The sequence below is a fragment of the Osmia bicornis genome, chromosome 16 (assembly GCF_907164935.1).
Source record: "Osmia bicornis bicornis chromosome 16, iOsmBic2.1, whole genome shotgun sequence".
NCBI lineage: Eukaryota > Metazoa > Arthropoda > Insecta > Hymenoptera > Megachilidae > Osmia > Osmia bicornis.
In genome coordinates, this window is record NC_060231.1 from 2258358 (window position 1) to 2273986 (window position 15629).

At 36.4% G+C, this 15629-nt stretch overlaps 2 protein-coding genes across 3 annotated transcripts in view; one reads left to right on the forward strand and one right to left on the reverse strand.

The window, feature by feature from the left end:
- LOC114879500 (midasin) overlaps positions 1–15629 on the forward strand; it is a 66045-nt gene that overhangs the window by 26525 nt on the left and 23891 nt on the right. The gene's annotated exons all lie outside the window — the stretch shown is intronic.
- Positions 1–15629, reverse strand: part of LOC114879501 — a 32689-nt gene that overhangs the window by 13990 nt on the left and 3070 nt on the right. The window contains exons 2-3 of the mRNA XM_029194476.2: positions 3956–4157; positions 2728–2980 (exon numbers count right to left, since the gene is read on the reverse strand). Of these exons, the coding sequence (XP_029050309.1) occupies positions 2728–2980; positions 3956–4149 (447 nt within the window). The 5' untranslated portion in view covers positions 4150–4157. The remainder of the gene's footprint in view (positions 1–2727; positions 2981–3955; positions 4158–15629) is intronic.

The window sequence follows — 15629 nt, forward strand, 5'->3', positions numbered from 1 at the left end:
ATTATTACCATTATTACAATTTTAAACGAAACACAATAATTCTAAAATTCAATTCTTTGTGGGATGTTACATAATGGAAAATATCTATGAAAATGTATTAAATCAGAATAGAACGATAGAAGAATCGTTGTCGTGTATTCACAAGGAAATTTTATAAAATTAACATTTCTTATATAAAGTATTTATAAATAAAAATCGAAGGGGCCGAATGAAAATCTTTGAAGGACCGTAGTTCTGTGACTGATGGGTTAAAGCAGACCTGTCTAACCTGCGGCCCGCGGGCCACTCGTGGCTCTTTCCCCCAGCACGGAACTCGCCCTCAGCTCCCCCACTCTTCCAATACTTGACGCGTATTCCTAGTCCTAGCTGCTAGGAATCGGAGCCCCACTACTGGATGGTGGGGAAGTCTGAAGCGGTAAGGATAGGAACAGTGGCTATTTCGACACGGCTAGTAATTTAGTTGAGTGGCGAGTAGCTACTTATTACTAAACCGTCTAGCGCACAGGAAAGTGTCCAGAATAGTACAGTTGAGCTTTGGAAATCGAGAGTACAAGATATATCGTTTGACTAAAGAAATGCGTCCGGACAGGTCTGTTCGGAAGCCTAGGTAGTGATGGGGGAAGCCTAGTTAGAAGTGGGGGTAGCCTAGTTAGTGGTGGGGGAAGCCTAGTTAGTGGTGGGGGAAGCATGGTTAGTAGTGGGGGTAGCCTTGTTAGTGGTAGGAGAAGCTTATTTAGCGGTGGGGGAAGCCTAGTTGGTGGTGGAGGTAGCCTAGTTAGTGGTGGGGGAAGCCTAGTTAGCGATGGGGGAAGCCTAGTTAGTGGTGGGGGTAGCCTAGTTAGTGGTGGGGGAAGCTTAGTTAGCGGTGGGGGAAGCCTTGTTAGTGGTAGGAGAAGCCTAGTTAGCGGTGGGGGAAGCCTAGTTAGTGGTGGGGGAAGCCTTGTTAGTGGTAGGAGAAGCCTAGTTAGCGGTGGGGGAAGCCTAGTTAGTAGTGGGGGTAGCCTAGTTAGTGGTAGGAGAAGCCTATTTAGCGATGGGGAAAGCCTAGTTAGCGGTGGAGGAAGCCTAGTTAGTGGTGGGGGAAGCCTAGTTAGCGATGGGGGAAGCCTAGTTAGTAGTGGGGTTGGCCTTGTTAGTGTTAGGAGAAGCCTACTCGACCAGAAAAATCCAATGAAACGGATCTACTCGACTAAACTGTAGTGTCCATACACTAAACTACTCGCCACTCGACTAAATTACTAGCCGTGTCTGAACGAGCCTTTAGACATGCCTGGCTTAAAGGATGACGACTCGATATTACACGCGTCTTCTTTGTCCGTCCTCGTTAACAAGTTGTTGCAAACATTGCTCTTTTTAATCTTTAAAGCGGAACTTATTTACAATCGAACAGCACCGCACAGTTTGCTGTTCGAAATGAAGATACGGTTGTTCGACCAATAACGCGATCGATCGAACAGACTCGTTTAAAATAGTAAGGACGATCGTTCCATTGTAAATTATCCTCGTGGCTGGAATTTTCCTTGTCCACGAAGTTTCTCCATTATCAGACCCTCTTTTCCGTCGCCCGTTCGGAATTTCTGTTCGGAAATTTTCCTTCGATAGAGTTTTATTACTGAACAAATCGCCTTGTAATTAGATTGTTCCTGTTTTCCTTGTTACCCAGCTTTGTCGTGCTTCAGTCGTACTTTTTATGTCCTTCCTCGAAGATTTATTATTTTTAATTGTTCTCAGTGATAAATATGCATAGGTACACCGAAGTGGCTATATTTGTAAAATACTTGGAAAACAATAGCAGCAGGTACTCGTCGATATTGATGATATATCGAGTGCTCAGAAAGTATACCTATAAACTATTTCTTTATACCACACGTTTGAAACTTAAGTACCTAATTATCAATCGAATCATCGGTGCACCTTCGAAAAATTTCTTCTAACGATACTAACAAAGAATGATCCCCAAACGAGAAATTCAATGTGAATATGTAGGGCATGTCCTCCTGATTAAAACCCAATTTTTGTTTGCCGCCTGTTTTCAGTCTAAAGGAGTGAAAATTTCTTCTTTTTCTCCGAAACCGTTGAATATCTCGAAAAACTTCGTTGGCAACAATTATTAAGCAAAAAATTATTTAAACAATTACCAGAAGTTATCACTTATTTCGATATGAAGAAATGCAAAACACAAAAAACTCGGTTTTTTTAGAATAAATTCGGTTATTCTTGAACGAAAAGTCCTACCGCTCTGAAAATTTTGTGCATATATTCTATACCTTGTATTATAATATATATTTATTTCAGAATTTTCTCCAGAGAAATTTTTGAATTTTCCCCTCTCCTCCACTTCGATATTTTCCTTTTTTACCACTTCTTCTGCATCTTTGTAAATCGACAAATTTCCAGGCTAGGAGGATTATTAATCGTGGCTGTTAAAATTGAATTTTGCAATTCTGACGTCAGAACCCTAATCAGCGACCCCCAAAAACTTTTCGATAGCCTTTGATTTCAATAATTTGTTCGGAAGAAAAATGTGTTCACAAAGTTTCATCATTTTTTGAAATCGTTCCTTCTAAGAATCCTCGAAATTAAAGCCATTCCTTCGGGCTACCCGGTACGTATACTTTAGATGAATATGTAGATCGTCGAGCATAAATGGGTTAAGTGAAATCGATGCGGTTAGAAAAGAAAAAAAAGATACGTATGTACATAAATAAAGAATTGAAGTGTACTTGCCTGTGGCGAGTCCATAAGCAGAGGGGCTGTGAGATCAGCCTCCTCGTCGGTTTCCGGGAAGATTGGGCTGTCGTTTAACACCGTCGTCAACATGTTCACCGTCGACACTGTCACCAACAGTAGAAACGCTGTCTCGACCAGAGAACATTTAGTCATCGGTTGACAGTTCAGTATACTGGAGCCAAGAGGTAATAAAATCGCGGCTCTAGCACAGTCGACCATCGCTTGGTGGAACAGCAATCCTTGCGACCATCTGCATACCATATACATTTTGTGTTGAATAAATTTAACTTACAGAGGTAGAGAGCAGAAGGCCGAGCTCCATCAATTTTTATTGATAAATAAAATTCAAATTAATTTTACTTATAAATCAATTTTCTTAAAAATTTTTAAAATTTATTAATTCATGAAATTCTTAGTTAATGTAATTCATATTATTTAATAAATACTTTATTTTGATTTGAATTTCTTTAAAATTTTATTATAATTTTATTAGTCTTTCTAAATTAGTCTACAATTTTATATAACCGTCATATCTTATAATTTTAATGTTTTACATTTTACATGTTTTACACAAAACTAATCCTAGTTTTTACCTTTAATTTTTATAAATCTTTCCCTTTAACTTTTTAGCTTAATGGAGCTGTGCCTTCTTTTTTAAAGTGCATTTCAGGTCTGTAATTTCACCCCAAAATATTGATGTTTGAAGAGTTACTGAAAAAATATGATTATATTAATACAATTCAAAAATTAATTCAAGTATTGCAAATGCATGAAAAACAGAATTTTTCAAGCTATTAATCGTAACAGAAATTTAACTTACTATTGGTTTTAGAATTATTACAAGTGTCGTTTATGAAACTTTCCAAAAATTCGTTAATTTGGATGCTTTATTATATTAGGCGTACAAATTAATTCGGTGCCATTAGTATCACGCCTTCTTAATTAATATTTTCTCGCGGTTTTGCACATTTGTAAGACGATAGTTCTTCAAAAATAAATCTTTAATTAAAATAAAAAAAAGTTAATTTGTACACCTAGTATTTCTAGTAACTCTTCAAATATCCCCAAATATTTCAGAATAAGGTTATAAACCTAAAGCACACTTTATCCAGCTGTGCTAAAGTCAATTCCCTAGTTCGATTCTCTCACGAAATACCCGATTACCCGGGTGTATCTCTAGTATCCGAATCAATAGGTCTACGAGTAAATCTTTCATTGTAATCACCTTCGTAACTGCCGTTTGGTTAGGATCAATGCCATCAATAGGAAGTTAGCACCCATCCCGAGGGCACCCAGGCTGAATATCAGCGTCGCTTCTGTCGCTCCACCTGGATGACACTGAAATACCTTGGTCGCGTTCGACGACACGTTACCGGATGCGCCGATTCCGAACCTCAGATTGGCCCCTATCATCGCCATCAATTCACCTGTCCGACAAATCATTTCCATCTATTATCTGGATGTTCCTTCGCGTAAAACAGTTCGCGATCGATCACCCTAGGGAGACGTCCGTAGCCGGGACGTTCGATGCATCTATTTTTATTATTTTTTACATCGATGCCCTTTAATTACTTTTTTTAATTTTCAATTTTAATTTTTCGAAGAGATTGATGGGTCAATTAAAAGTTACTCGGGAGTTTGCTTTCTGTCCTGAAAATTGTTCAGCTAGTTGTAAGATGGACAGTGATTCAGGGGATTTAGAGGATAATTCCCTGGATCAAAGGGAAGGTAAAAGGAAGAGTGTTTATGTAGCTTTCTTAGACCGCAAATAGAGCAACTTGGAATCGAGTAACCGCGAGTAGAGCGGTAGTCAGTGAAACAACCGCAAGTAGTACAGCTCGATAGATGCTGCCACTTCGTTTCCGCCTCGCTAAACGATACAGTGCTCAGTGTGTTGAGTAACATGGATATTCGGGAAAAAAATCATAACTCAAAAATTAATTTGTTTTAGACTGAAGTACCTTAAAATACAAAGTTGGATTGATTGGTAAATGAAAAAATACACATTACTATTCCTTGCCTTTTTAATAGATAAAATTCTTTTTTCAATTATTACAATTTGTTGTGTAATAATTTTTTTCTACTTTTTTCAATTTAGCAAAAATTTTTAGAGTCCTAGCAAACATTTTTCTCCTATTTAACTAAAAAATAATGTTTAATTAGTTGATAGGTACACCTGCGTGCCATAAGACTTCATTGTTTTCATTTATACGGTCTTTATAAGGATTTTCATTATTTTCTCCTTTTCGTGCAATTTTCTGCAACTAAATTTGATGTGAATTTAAAGTTTAATGTGCTACTAATTAATATACAAAATTGCAAGGAGGTACCTTTTGGTACTTTTTTTAAAACTCAAGTCAAAGTTGATAAAGATTTAACATAATAAATTGGGACAAACTGTTAATATTGTGAAAGAATATTTTTGTCTTACTGTCTTGAATACACCCTGTAAAAATGAAATAGAATTTTAATAATTTTAATACAATTTTAATAATAAATTAATATATTTAGTCAAACTTATTAATCACGTTACAAATTATATTCTGTTATTAATTTTTTAACAGAAAAAGGTCTGTAGATCTTACACTTTAAATTTCTGATTTTTTTTCCATTTGACAAACTGTGTATAGTATTATTTCATTTCGAGCAACACACAAGAATAAATCATGATTTTTTTTTTTGAAATGTCTCTACATTTTTAAACATATCTTTGTAGCTTAGCTGGTTCGTGATACTTTCCATTGAAAGCTCGAAACACTTGCTGGTGAATAAAAAGGAAAATTCAGCGCACGAGATGTGCATCCATCCCTGGATTTTTCCACCTTCGATTTCTTTACGAGAGCCTATTTTCCGATGCACTGGCTATACCTTTTTTACAGTTCCGCGAAGGACATGGAAATTTCTCTAGTATGTATTCTAGAGCATACTCTTTCCTTGCTTACACGTGATCTTGTTTCCCACTGCGCCGATGGAATATCCTTTATTCATTTTTATCTCTTTCCCTGTTGTTTTTTCAAATAAACCGTGTTGCGTGATCTACATCACGGTTGACCTCCTTCTTTCCTTATTTCGTCGCATTTCGATGCTGGTATCTCGTTGAACATCATAAATTTGTCGCTTTTGAAATTTCAGAAAATCACCGAAACTTCATGATTAATAATTCCATTTTAATTGCAATTAAATTGACAGGCAGGCGAGCCTTAATCGGTGTAGTATTTTATTTCGAACTAGTCTGAATTAAGGAAAAAGGGAAATGTAAATTTACATGGAATATTCATGCCGTTGTATGAATACAGAAACGAAGAACGATGAATAATTACCGGTGCGAAGAAAACAAAGGAATTATCGATGATCATAAATCATACATGCAGAGAGGAAGCTTTGATTTTCTGAAAGCTATTTATCTACTGAATTATTCATCATTTTATATTAAACAAGATAGTCAGGGAGGTTTACAGTTGTCCTATTAACGATATTCAAATTTTATTTATAGCCCACTCAATGCTCCTCATTTTTCTAATTTTCAAATAGAAATTTTCCCCAAAAATAGAAACGTAGATACACAAAGGGTACATTTAATCATATATTCGCTTTCGAACGACCACAACCGTTTACCTTTTATTCAGAGCAGTAGACGGGGTAAGCCGAGCGTTTGCTTAGCAAAGGGTTGTGCGATTCTTTCAAAGGTACAGCAAGAAAAAAAAAAATATCAACTCCGGTGACCGAGCTGTAAAAACGAAGAAATTTTCGACGGTCGTGGTTTGGTGAGTTTCAAGGAGAATTTTTTGTCATACGAACGAAGAAGAAAAGGGACAGCAATGACTTCCGTGGGAAATTAAAGCGGATGCTTAAAATGGTACTCGCTCTGGCATAGTCGAAAGTTCAGTTTTTGGAATTTTAAACAGTTCCCTGCCCTAGTTGTCACGGTTAATGGCTGTGTTTCCGAATGGCCGCACCAAAATTGAGAACTCAGAAAATTGAGAAACCGATTAAAGTTGCTTTCAGAGCTGGATGTCTTACCGTTTTCGAGATATCGTGGTAAGGTTAGATTAGATTAGGTTAGGTTCTGTGTATGCGCAGTATCTAATAGCGCACGCGCAGTGTCGAATAGCGCATGCGCAGAGTCGAATAGCGCTCGCGCAGTATCGAATAGCACATGCCCAGTATCGAAAAGCGCATACGTAGTCCCAAACTCTGAAACTTTAATCGGTTTCTGGTAGTCAATTTAGGTTATATACCAAACCTGAGTTCTCAATTATGCTAGGGCCATTCGGAAACTATACAAATAGTACAAAATTGTACCACGATGTCTCAAAAACGGTAAGACATCCAGCTCTGGAACCAATTTTAATCGATTTCTGGTAGTCAATTTAGGTTATATATCGAACCTGAGTTCTCAGGTGGGGCCACTGGAAAACTTATTCCGGTTAATTTTCAAATTCCAAGCCCTCCGAACGATTTTAGATGTAATTTCGCCATTTTCCACGCGAAACTGACTTTCTTATCTACGATGCTTCGTGCATCGAATCTAAATCGAAATCTGATGCAAAAAGAAGAAAAAAATTGCCCCATGCTGGAAACGCTTTAAAAAGGCTCCAAGTATTCTGTTGAAACTTTGTATTTCTAAACAGAATGTTGTACATCTTATTGCAATTCGGAGGAAAAAAATAAATAGCGTTATATCGTACGAAGTTATTATTGATCAGAGTAGCGTTTGCAGAAGTATCAGATATAAATGGACGAGTAAATCAAATATTTAATCGCAACTCCGGAAACTTTCACGACGAAGGAGACAAGAAAACGAAACGAACCTCGATTCTTCTATATCGCTTGGAAAGTTTCGAAAGTTATCGGAATTTGATGCATCGGAAGAGCTAGAAATTTCGCAGAAATTTCAAAGGGAAGAAAAATTACGTTTCGACAAATTTAGTAAGAATATTCGAATGGAACAAGGATATAAATTGCCACGAAGATATTTTCAAACGGGAAGTTAAACAGTCTGCCAGGATTTCTTTTTCTAGAAAAAAAAATTTCACTTTGTGCTAAAGGGAAGACAAGAAAAATTTTGTCGATGGCTTTTTTTTTTCCTTTCCCTCAAAGGATCGAGGAAATTGGGCTGCAAAGAGGCCGTCGCGAATTTCTGTGTAGTACTTTTCCAAAGGGATCCGATATCCAGCCACTCTTAAGATCCTTTCAGGATCCTTCAAAAGGATATAATCGATTCACCTTCCTTCTTTTCACTTCCACGCGTCGTAAACTCTTGCAGTTTCCACCTCTTTATTTTTCCCATTTCCAGCCGCTTATGAATTTCAATTATCCTCGACACTTTCGCACCTATGATTACATGATCGAACGATTGAATAATAAATCTAGGGTATTTGGTTTTGCTGGTAAAAAGCTAACGATACATAGTAATAATAAAAAGAAGAGCATTGCAATTTCCAATTAACGATCTATCCAAATTGGCGGATAAAAGAGTTGGATATTGCTTGGGCTTTCTCTCTGACAAATTGACCGATTTCAGTGAAAATTGTCGGTGCTATGCGGAAATAAATCCACGGATGTACCGGTGGTGGTCGTTGGAAGTGTGGCCTTTTCCCAGGAGGAGGGAGGGGTCACGAGGGGATGGCTATCGCCCCGGGCATGAAACTCTCCCCGTTGCCACGGCTATTTTCGTTTAGATTTAGATGTTCCCGTTATGAATGAGAGAACCACCGACCTGCCCGCTAACCGTTAACATCTTCATCGTTTGAAAAATTCTGCCAGTTTAATGGAAGACTCGTCGAACAAAGTTGGTCTATACTATGCGATCGTGAGCAAACTGGCCATTATGCGTTACGAATATTGATGGAACATTTCAAACAGCCATTAGAACCTAACGTTATGTGCAACCAACATATATGTGTCACCTTTTGACTCTAAAATTTCGCTCCCTGGTTATTTTTGTACGGAAACAATTCTGGAAACAGATTTTCAAAATTCAATGTAGCAGATCCAATATGGCTGATCAGGAATTGAAAATATTGCCATCGCTGTGAATCCGCCATTTTGAATTTTGAAAATCTGATTTTAGATTCGTAATCAGCGACCCCATAAACTCCCATATTCAAAATTTCACAGCATTAGCGATATTTTCTATTTTTTAGTCCGCCATCTTGAATTTTGACAATCTAATTCCAGATGCGTAATCAGCAATTCCATAAATTCTTATATTCAAAATTTCACAGCACTAGCGATGTTTTCTATTTTTTGGTCCGCCATATTGAATCCGCCATCTTGAATTTTTTCAATCTGGTTCCAAATTCGTAATCAGCGATTCCATAAATTCTTATATTCAAAATTTCACAGCATTAGCGAGGTTTTCTATTTTTTAGTCCGCCATATTGAATCCGCCATCTTGAGTTTTGACAATTTAGTTCCAAATTCGCAATCACCTGCCCCAAAATCCCCTATATTCAAAATTTCACAACATTAGCGATATTTTCAATTTTTTAGTCCGCCATATTGAATCCGCCATCTTGAATTTTGACAATCTGGTTCCAAATTCGCAATCACCTACCCCAAAATCCCCAATATTCAAAATTTCACAACATTAGCGATATTTTCAATTTTTTAGTCCGCCATATTGAATCCGCCATCTTGAATTTTGAAAATCTGATTTCAGATTCGTAATCACCTAACCCAAAAACCCCTATATCAAAAATTTCACATCATTAGCGATGTTTTCTATTTGTTAGTCCGCCATATTGAATCCGCCATCTTGAATTTTGACAATCTGGTTCCAAATTCGTAATCACTTACCCCAAAAACTTATTATAGAAGTAAAATTAAAAAACTTGTTCACACAAAGAAATTCGCGCATGAAAGGGTTAAGGCAAGGTTTATTTTATAATTGATACATCGTTATCAATATTCCCATTCTTTTCTTCGTTAACAAATGTACGGGATTTGGGTTACGGAGGGTTAATAGTGGACGTGAACTGGATGTACGATATAAACGAGAAATATATGCGAGATTACACGTAGCATTGCCAAGAACAGATCCCTTTTTGCGAATGATGCAGCGATTCCGAGCTGCAAAACAAACGACGATAGATTTTGGCCACTGGCCTTCCTGTACAGGATGTCTTAAAAAGTATTCACTCTCTAGTAACAAATTTGCAATTAAAATTTTCCTCGAATATATTTTAAGTGCATAAAAAAAAAAATAATAATTTCGCGTAGCCCAAAGTAAAGTTTAGTGAAATAAAAAAGAAGCGAAGACCGAGCTGAAAATTTAATATATCGAACGCATAATGCATATTTGAAATTCACTAGGGTGAGACATTCCGTGCATATTGAACAGAAGATAGTACACGTGTTCAAACAAAGGGTAGATGCTTTCCAATTGAAGAGTATCCAATCGAGCGTTAATCGATTAACGAGGTCGATAATGACGGGCTTATCCAAACGACACAATGATATTGGCCGAATTATTTGATTCGAATAAAGGTGCGACGACGCGTTAATGGAATCAATGAAACGATTAACAGGGTCGAATTTTTATCTAGAAATATTGGATAATTTAATTATTAGAATGACGGATGAACTTTCAACTTTCCTCTGTATAGAAAACACTTGACAAATTATTTATCGATTACCTTGAAAATCTGAAGAGACAGGTGCTCTTCGCTATCTAAGCTGATCGGGAGTGAATTTCTGCTCGTTTCAGCAAATTCCTAGCCAAAAGAGAGCTTCCAGCCTCGAGGGAACAATCGAAGAAAACGAAGGAAACTTCAGTTTCAGCTTTTACGGATCCTATAAAATATCAAATAATAACGAAGAGCCATCGTTTATCTTCCGTGGGAACGAGCAGTTCCCAAGTTTTCCTCAATTCACTCCTAATCATTCCCCCAAAGTAGTAAGAAAAATAATCTTCGTTTCCAATGCGCTGGATTGAGAGGAGTTTAAAAGTGAGCACGAACGATTTATTTGTTCACGAAAAAGTAATTAAAGTGGTGTATAGGCAGGTTCTACAGGATCTATAAAAATACTATTTGTTCTCTTGCTTTCCTCCAGAGATAAAGATTCTTCTTTTGGTTGATTATTTTTTGAATCAACCTGTATACGATCCAACAGCTGACTGTGTGTCTCTCTGGCAAGTAAATTAGCAAAGCTTCTTTTTCCCCGTTAATTCCAAAAGATCTCGGGTTTGAGAAACGAGGCTGTACCCATGGCGTTAATTATTTTTTCGCACGGTTCGTTCAGCCTCGTTCCAAATTACCAGCGCACTGTTTTTACTCTGGTAAATTTGATTTTTCAAGTCTTGGTAAGCTTGTTCGTAGAATTTTACGCTAGTCCTCGTTTCTCCTCTATCTTTGGCCTTGTTAAATTTTCTTTGGAAAAATTTCACAGAATTAAAATCGTGCCTTCGGTCATTTAAGAAAGCGTTTAAAATAAAATTTCCAACTGGTTGAATTATTCTTGAAGGAAAGTGAAGAACATTGCGAGGAGTGTTGAAAAGTCTTTTCTGCATAGCCAGAAACTTTCCGAGACAGTGGACAGTGGAAGATAGCAGTTCCTCTTATTGATGACACCTTCGAGTGTCAGCAAGAAGTTAAACTTTCTTTCGCCTGGGTTGTCGCAAACGGGTGTTTAACCCTTTGAGGGGCACTTTTTTCTTCCGAATAAATTATTGAAATCAAAGTTTATCTGAGGATTTTTGGGGACTGCTGATTACGATTCTGACGTCAGAATTGCGAAATTCAAAAATTTTTCTCGAAAAATTCTGAAAAAAATATATGTTATAGTACTGGGTACAGAATATGTGCACCAAAATTTTCAGAGCTATAAGTTCAAGAACAACAGAATTTATTTTAAGAAAAAAAAACGAGTTTTTTGTCTTTTAATTATTTACAAGCTTTTTATGAAAATTATATAACTTGGAACCCTAAGAGTCTAACAAGCAGGGCCGACCCTGGGTCTAGGCAGACTAGGCAGCCGCCTAGGGCCCCCCAAGATCCAGAGCCGGCCCTGGCCCTAGGCAGAACAGGCGACCGCCTAGGGCCCCTCAAGGTCCAGAGCCGACCCTGGGTCTAGGCAAACTAGGCAGCCGCCTAGGGCCCCCCCAAGATCCAGAGTCGGCCCTGGCCCTATGCAGACTAGGGCCCCCCAAGGCCCAGGGCTGACTCTGGGCCTGGGCAGACTAGGGCCCCCCAAGGTCTAGGGCTGACTCTGGGCCTGGGCAGACTAGGGCCCCCCAAGATCTAGGGCCCCCATAAGACGATTTTGCGTCTAAGGATGCAAGAAGAGTTTACTTGATTATACTAAATTTTAATGTTAATTTTATAATTTTTATTTGAGGTACTTTTTTTTATGTCATACATATATGTGAAGGGGCCCTTTTTCGGAGCTCGCCTCGGACCCCCGAAATCTCAGGGCCGGCCCTGCTAAGAAGTAGTCACAAATTAATTCCGAATTAAAGAAAAAACTAAAAACAAAAAGTCCTTCAAAGGGTTAAAAGTATATCAAGTTATTTCACCGAGTTCCATTCAATTCTGTCGATTCAATTTCGATGCATACGCTAGTGGAATTAATTCTGGACACTTTTAATTTTTACTTAAATTTCGCATTTATTCAAATTATTTAATATATAATCATTTATATTTTATATTCTAATCATTGTTTTCTAATTTTAGGGCGTCGTTTATATAAAAAATTTTAATATATAATAAAAATTACAATTTCAACGCATCAGGAGGTAGAAAAAAATTAATTTCATCCTGTGATTGGCTATTTCACATCATGCGACGTTTCGTGTTGCCAGGCGCAAAAACAGTTTAGATTTTTTTTAATTAAAATTTTCAAACATTTACAAACCAAATCGTGTGAAAATATTAAGTATAAACATTACAGATTACAATAAAAATATTACGGTATCAATTTAGCATAGCAGAATATACATTTTCTGCACAAATATGAAATAAAGAATATTTTTATTCAAAGTGTCCAGAATAAATTCCACCAGTGTAGGTATTTACAGATTAAAATAGACACTTTTCTTTTCACTTCGTTTATCGAACAATGCAAAAGCTTTTGAACTATACCGACGTAGAATTCATTTGTTAAAAGCACATTCCGAAGCTTGTATCGAAATGAACACTCCACAGCACGGCCACCTGTTGTAAATACTTCCGTTTCGAAAGTGGCAATCAATTGCTCACACCGTGGCTCGCTTCAAACGAAATTACTAAAACGCAGTTTACAGAATTACACAGCTCTTTTTTTCCTTTTTTTTTTCTTTTTTTAAAGAAAATGCATGGTGTTTTCTTCTTATATTGAAAGTATTCATGAATTCTTCATGCTGTAATATTCGTGAATTTCTGGGCTTTAAATCGATATGCTACACGTTGCATCTTCCTGTCATGAAATCCATTTGAACAAACACCAGGAATGCTATATCTCGATAACGATGAAAATCTTATTCTGTCTTTCAAAATTGACTGACAGTCGATTTGTTAAACAAAGCAAAGAAATTGAAGCGGAAAAATCGGCGAACTACCGAAAGATAGATAACCAGTTGTGCAGGAAGCTTTTAACGAAAATCAAAAAGAGTAAATAAAAGTGTAGAACGAGGTCAGTGATTTTTTTATTTTTCCTTTCTTTGAGGGAGTTCATAAAATGGGTCAAGTTTCAATTTTTATACTTTTGTAAATATCGGGTCGTTAAGAAACTCGGCAAAGTGTAAATAAAATTTTTTAATCAGCAGAAGTAATTATTATCAATCGCTAATGACTTTACTGGCGACAGGTATGACTAACATCTTCCAGCGTTTAACCCTTTGAAGAATACTGGTATGTATCTGTACCAGTTTTTTGTTTTTAGTTTTTTCTTTAATTCGAAATTTGCAGATTTTTTCAACTCTTTCTACTTTTTAGGCTCTCGAACTTCCAAATTATAAAATATTCATGGATAATTAATTTTATTTTTTTTTTTCAGAATAAATTCGGTTATTCTTGAACGAAAAGTCCTACAGCTCTGAACATATATTTTTTCAGAACTTTTCATTATCTCAAAAAAAATGTTTGAATTTTCCAGAAATTGAATTCTGCACTTCTGACGTCAGAATCGTCTTGTTCGAAAGAAAAATGTGCCCTTTCAGGGCCGTCGCAGCACGGTGCCCCCTATTTTTACAATCTAACTACATATTCATCGTTTCATATTATTACCTTGTCTTTTTTTCTTAAAAATTTTGAACCCCTGAATGGGCGCCACGATAATCTTGCCCAGGGCGCCAGTATTGCTAAAACCGACCCTGTGCCCCCCAAAGGGTTAAAAACAATAATTTCTCAATTTTTGCAAGAAAGTACATTCTGATCAGAAAAATAATAATCTGTATTAACGTAGGTGTATCAAAAGATTTTTCCTTGCTTAACAAGATAGATGGAACAGACAGGTATTCGCACCACGTACCAGCGTTAATTCTAAAAGGCGTAACTTCGTTTATTAATTAACGGTAATTCGGAGCATCGACGTGACACAGGTCTGCCGAAGGAAGGTACGGAAGCTTCGCACGTAAATTTGTTGTCGTTCCGCCTTTATTTTACCCCTTTTCGGGCAGCGAGAGTTGTCTCTGGGTCATTTAAATATTGCAGCACCCGCCTCTATTGAATTATTGTCGCTGTTTGCCGTCCTAATTTCCACGTTTCCACGCTGATACATAGACTTCCTTTTATCAATTTATTTTTATCGCCAACTTTTTCTCCTTTGAAGCTGCTTCGTTTTTGAAATTGGTTAAAAATTTCTTGCTCCTAGTTGTTTCAATCGCTCGGTTTCAAGTTTCTCCAATGCTACGAAGAAACACTAAATGATTTGCCATTTTTCTTTTTCAAAAAAAGTCTTTTAATTTTAGAAATATATACAGTGAACCACGAAATTGATCAAATAATTTCCAACGTTTTACTTTTTATTTAATCAAAATGTAGATGTTTGGAAATCCATTTGATCAATAATTTAAATTACTATCTTTAGGAAGAAGGAAAGAAAGAAAATTTTAAGAAAATTAGGAACATTGTTAATATCTATACCAGGGAGAATCTTAATAAACCTATAATCCTGTTTATGGAGAAATTTGAAAACTAATTACGAGGAACAATTTGCCATTTCTTTTTTCAAATAACAATCTTTTAATTTTAGAAATATATACAGTGACTCACGAAATTGATCAAATAATTTCCATCGTTATACTTTTTATTTAATCAAAATGTAGTGACTAATTATAGATGTTTGGAAATCCATTTGATCAATAATTTAAGTTATTATCTTTAGGAAGAAGGAAAGAAAGAAAATTTTAAGAAAATTAGGAACATTGTTAATCTCTATACCAGGAAGAATCTTTATAAACCTATAATCCCGTTTATGGAGAAATTTGAAAACTAATTACGAGGAACAATTACACGTTGGTCCACCGAACGGTTATAAACAGGCCACTTAATGAAATTAAGCTTAATGAAATTCAGCGACCAGGTGTAAATAATAATTTGATGCTCGTTATTATCTGTTATAATACCTTGCACAGTAATTATCACACTTGTTATCGTTATGTTCCATATTAAAGTATCGGTTACCTGTATTATTAATTATAAACTAATTAAACGTTAATCAAAGTAAACAATTTTCGATGGAAATACGTGTTATTGTTTAACGTAAATTTATCACACACAGAGTAAATTTCTTGTAATACAGCCAAGTATCGAAAACAGAGAGTGCCAGACCGTTTCGAAAGCAGGCTATTAATTAATTAAGGATTAATTATGACAGACGCATGTGCGCTCTCTTAAGCTCGATTTGAAGGTTAATTAGTTCGGAGTGCACTCTCAATTCAATTGGTGGCGAGGGTGGAAAATTGTTTCAAAGGTTCT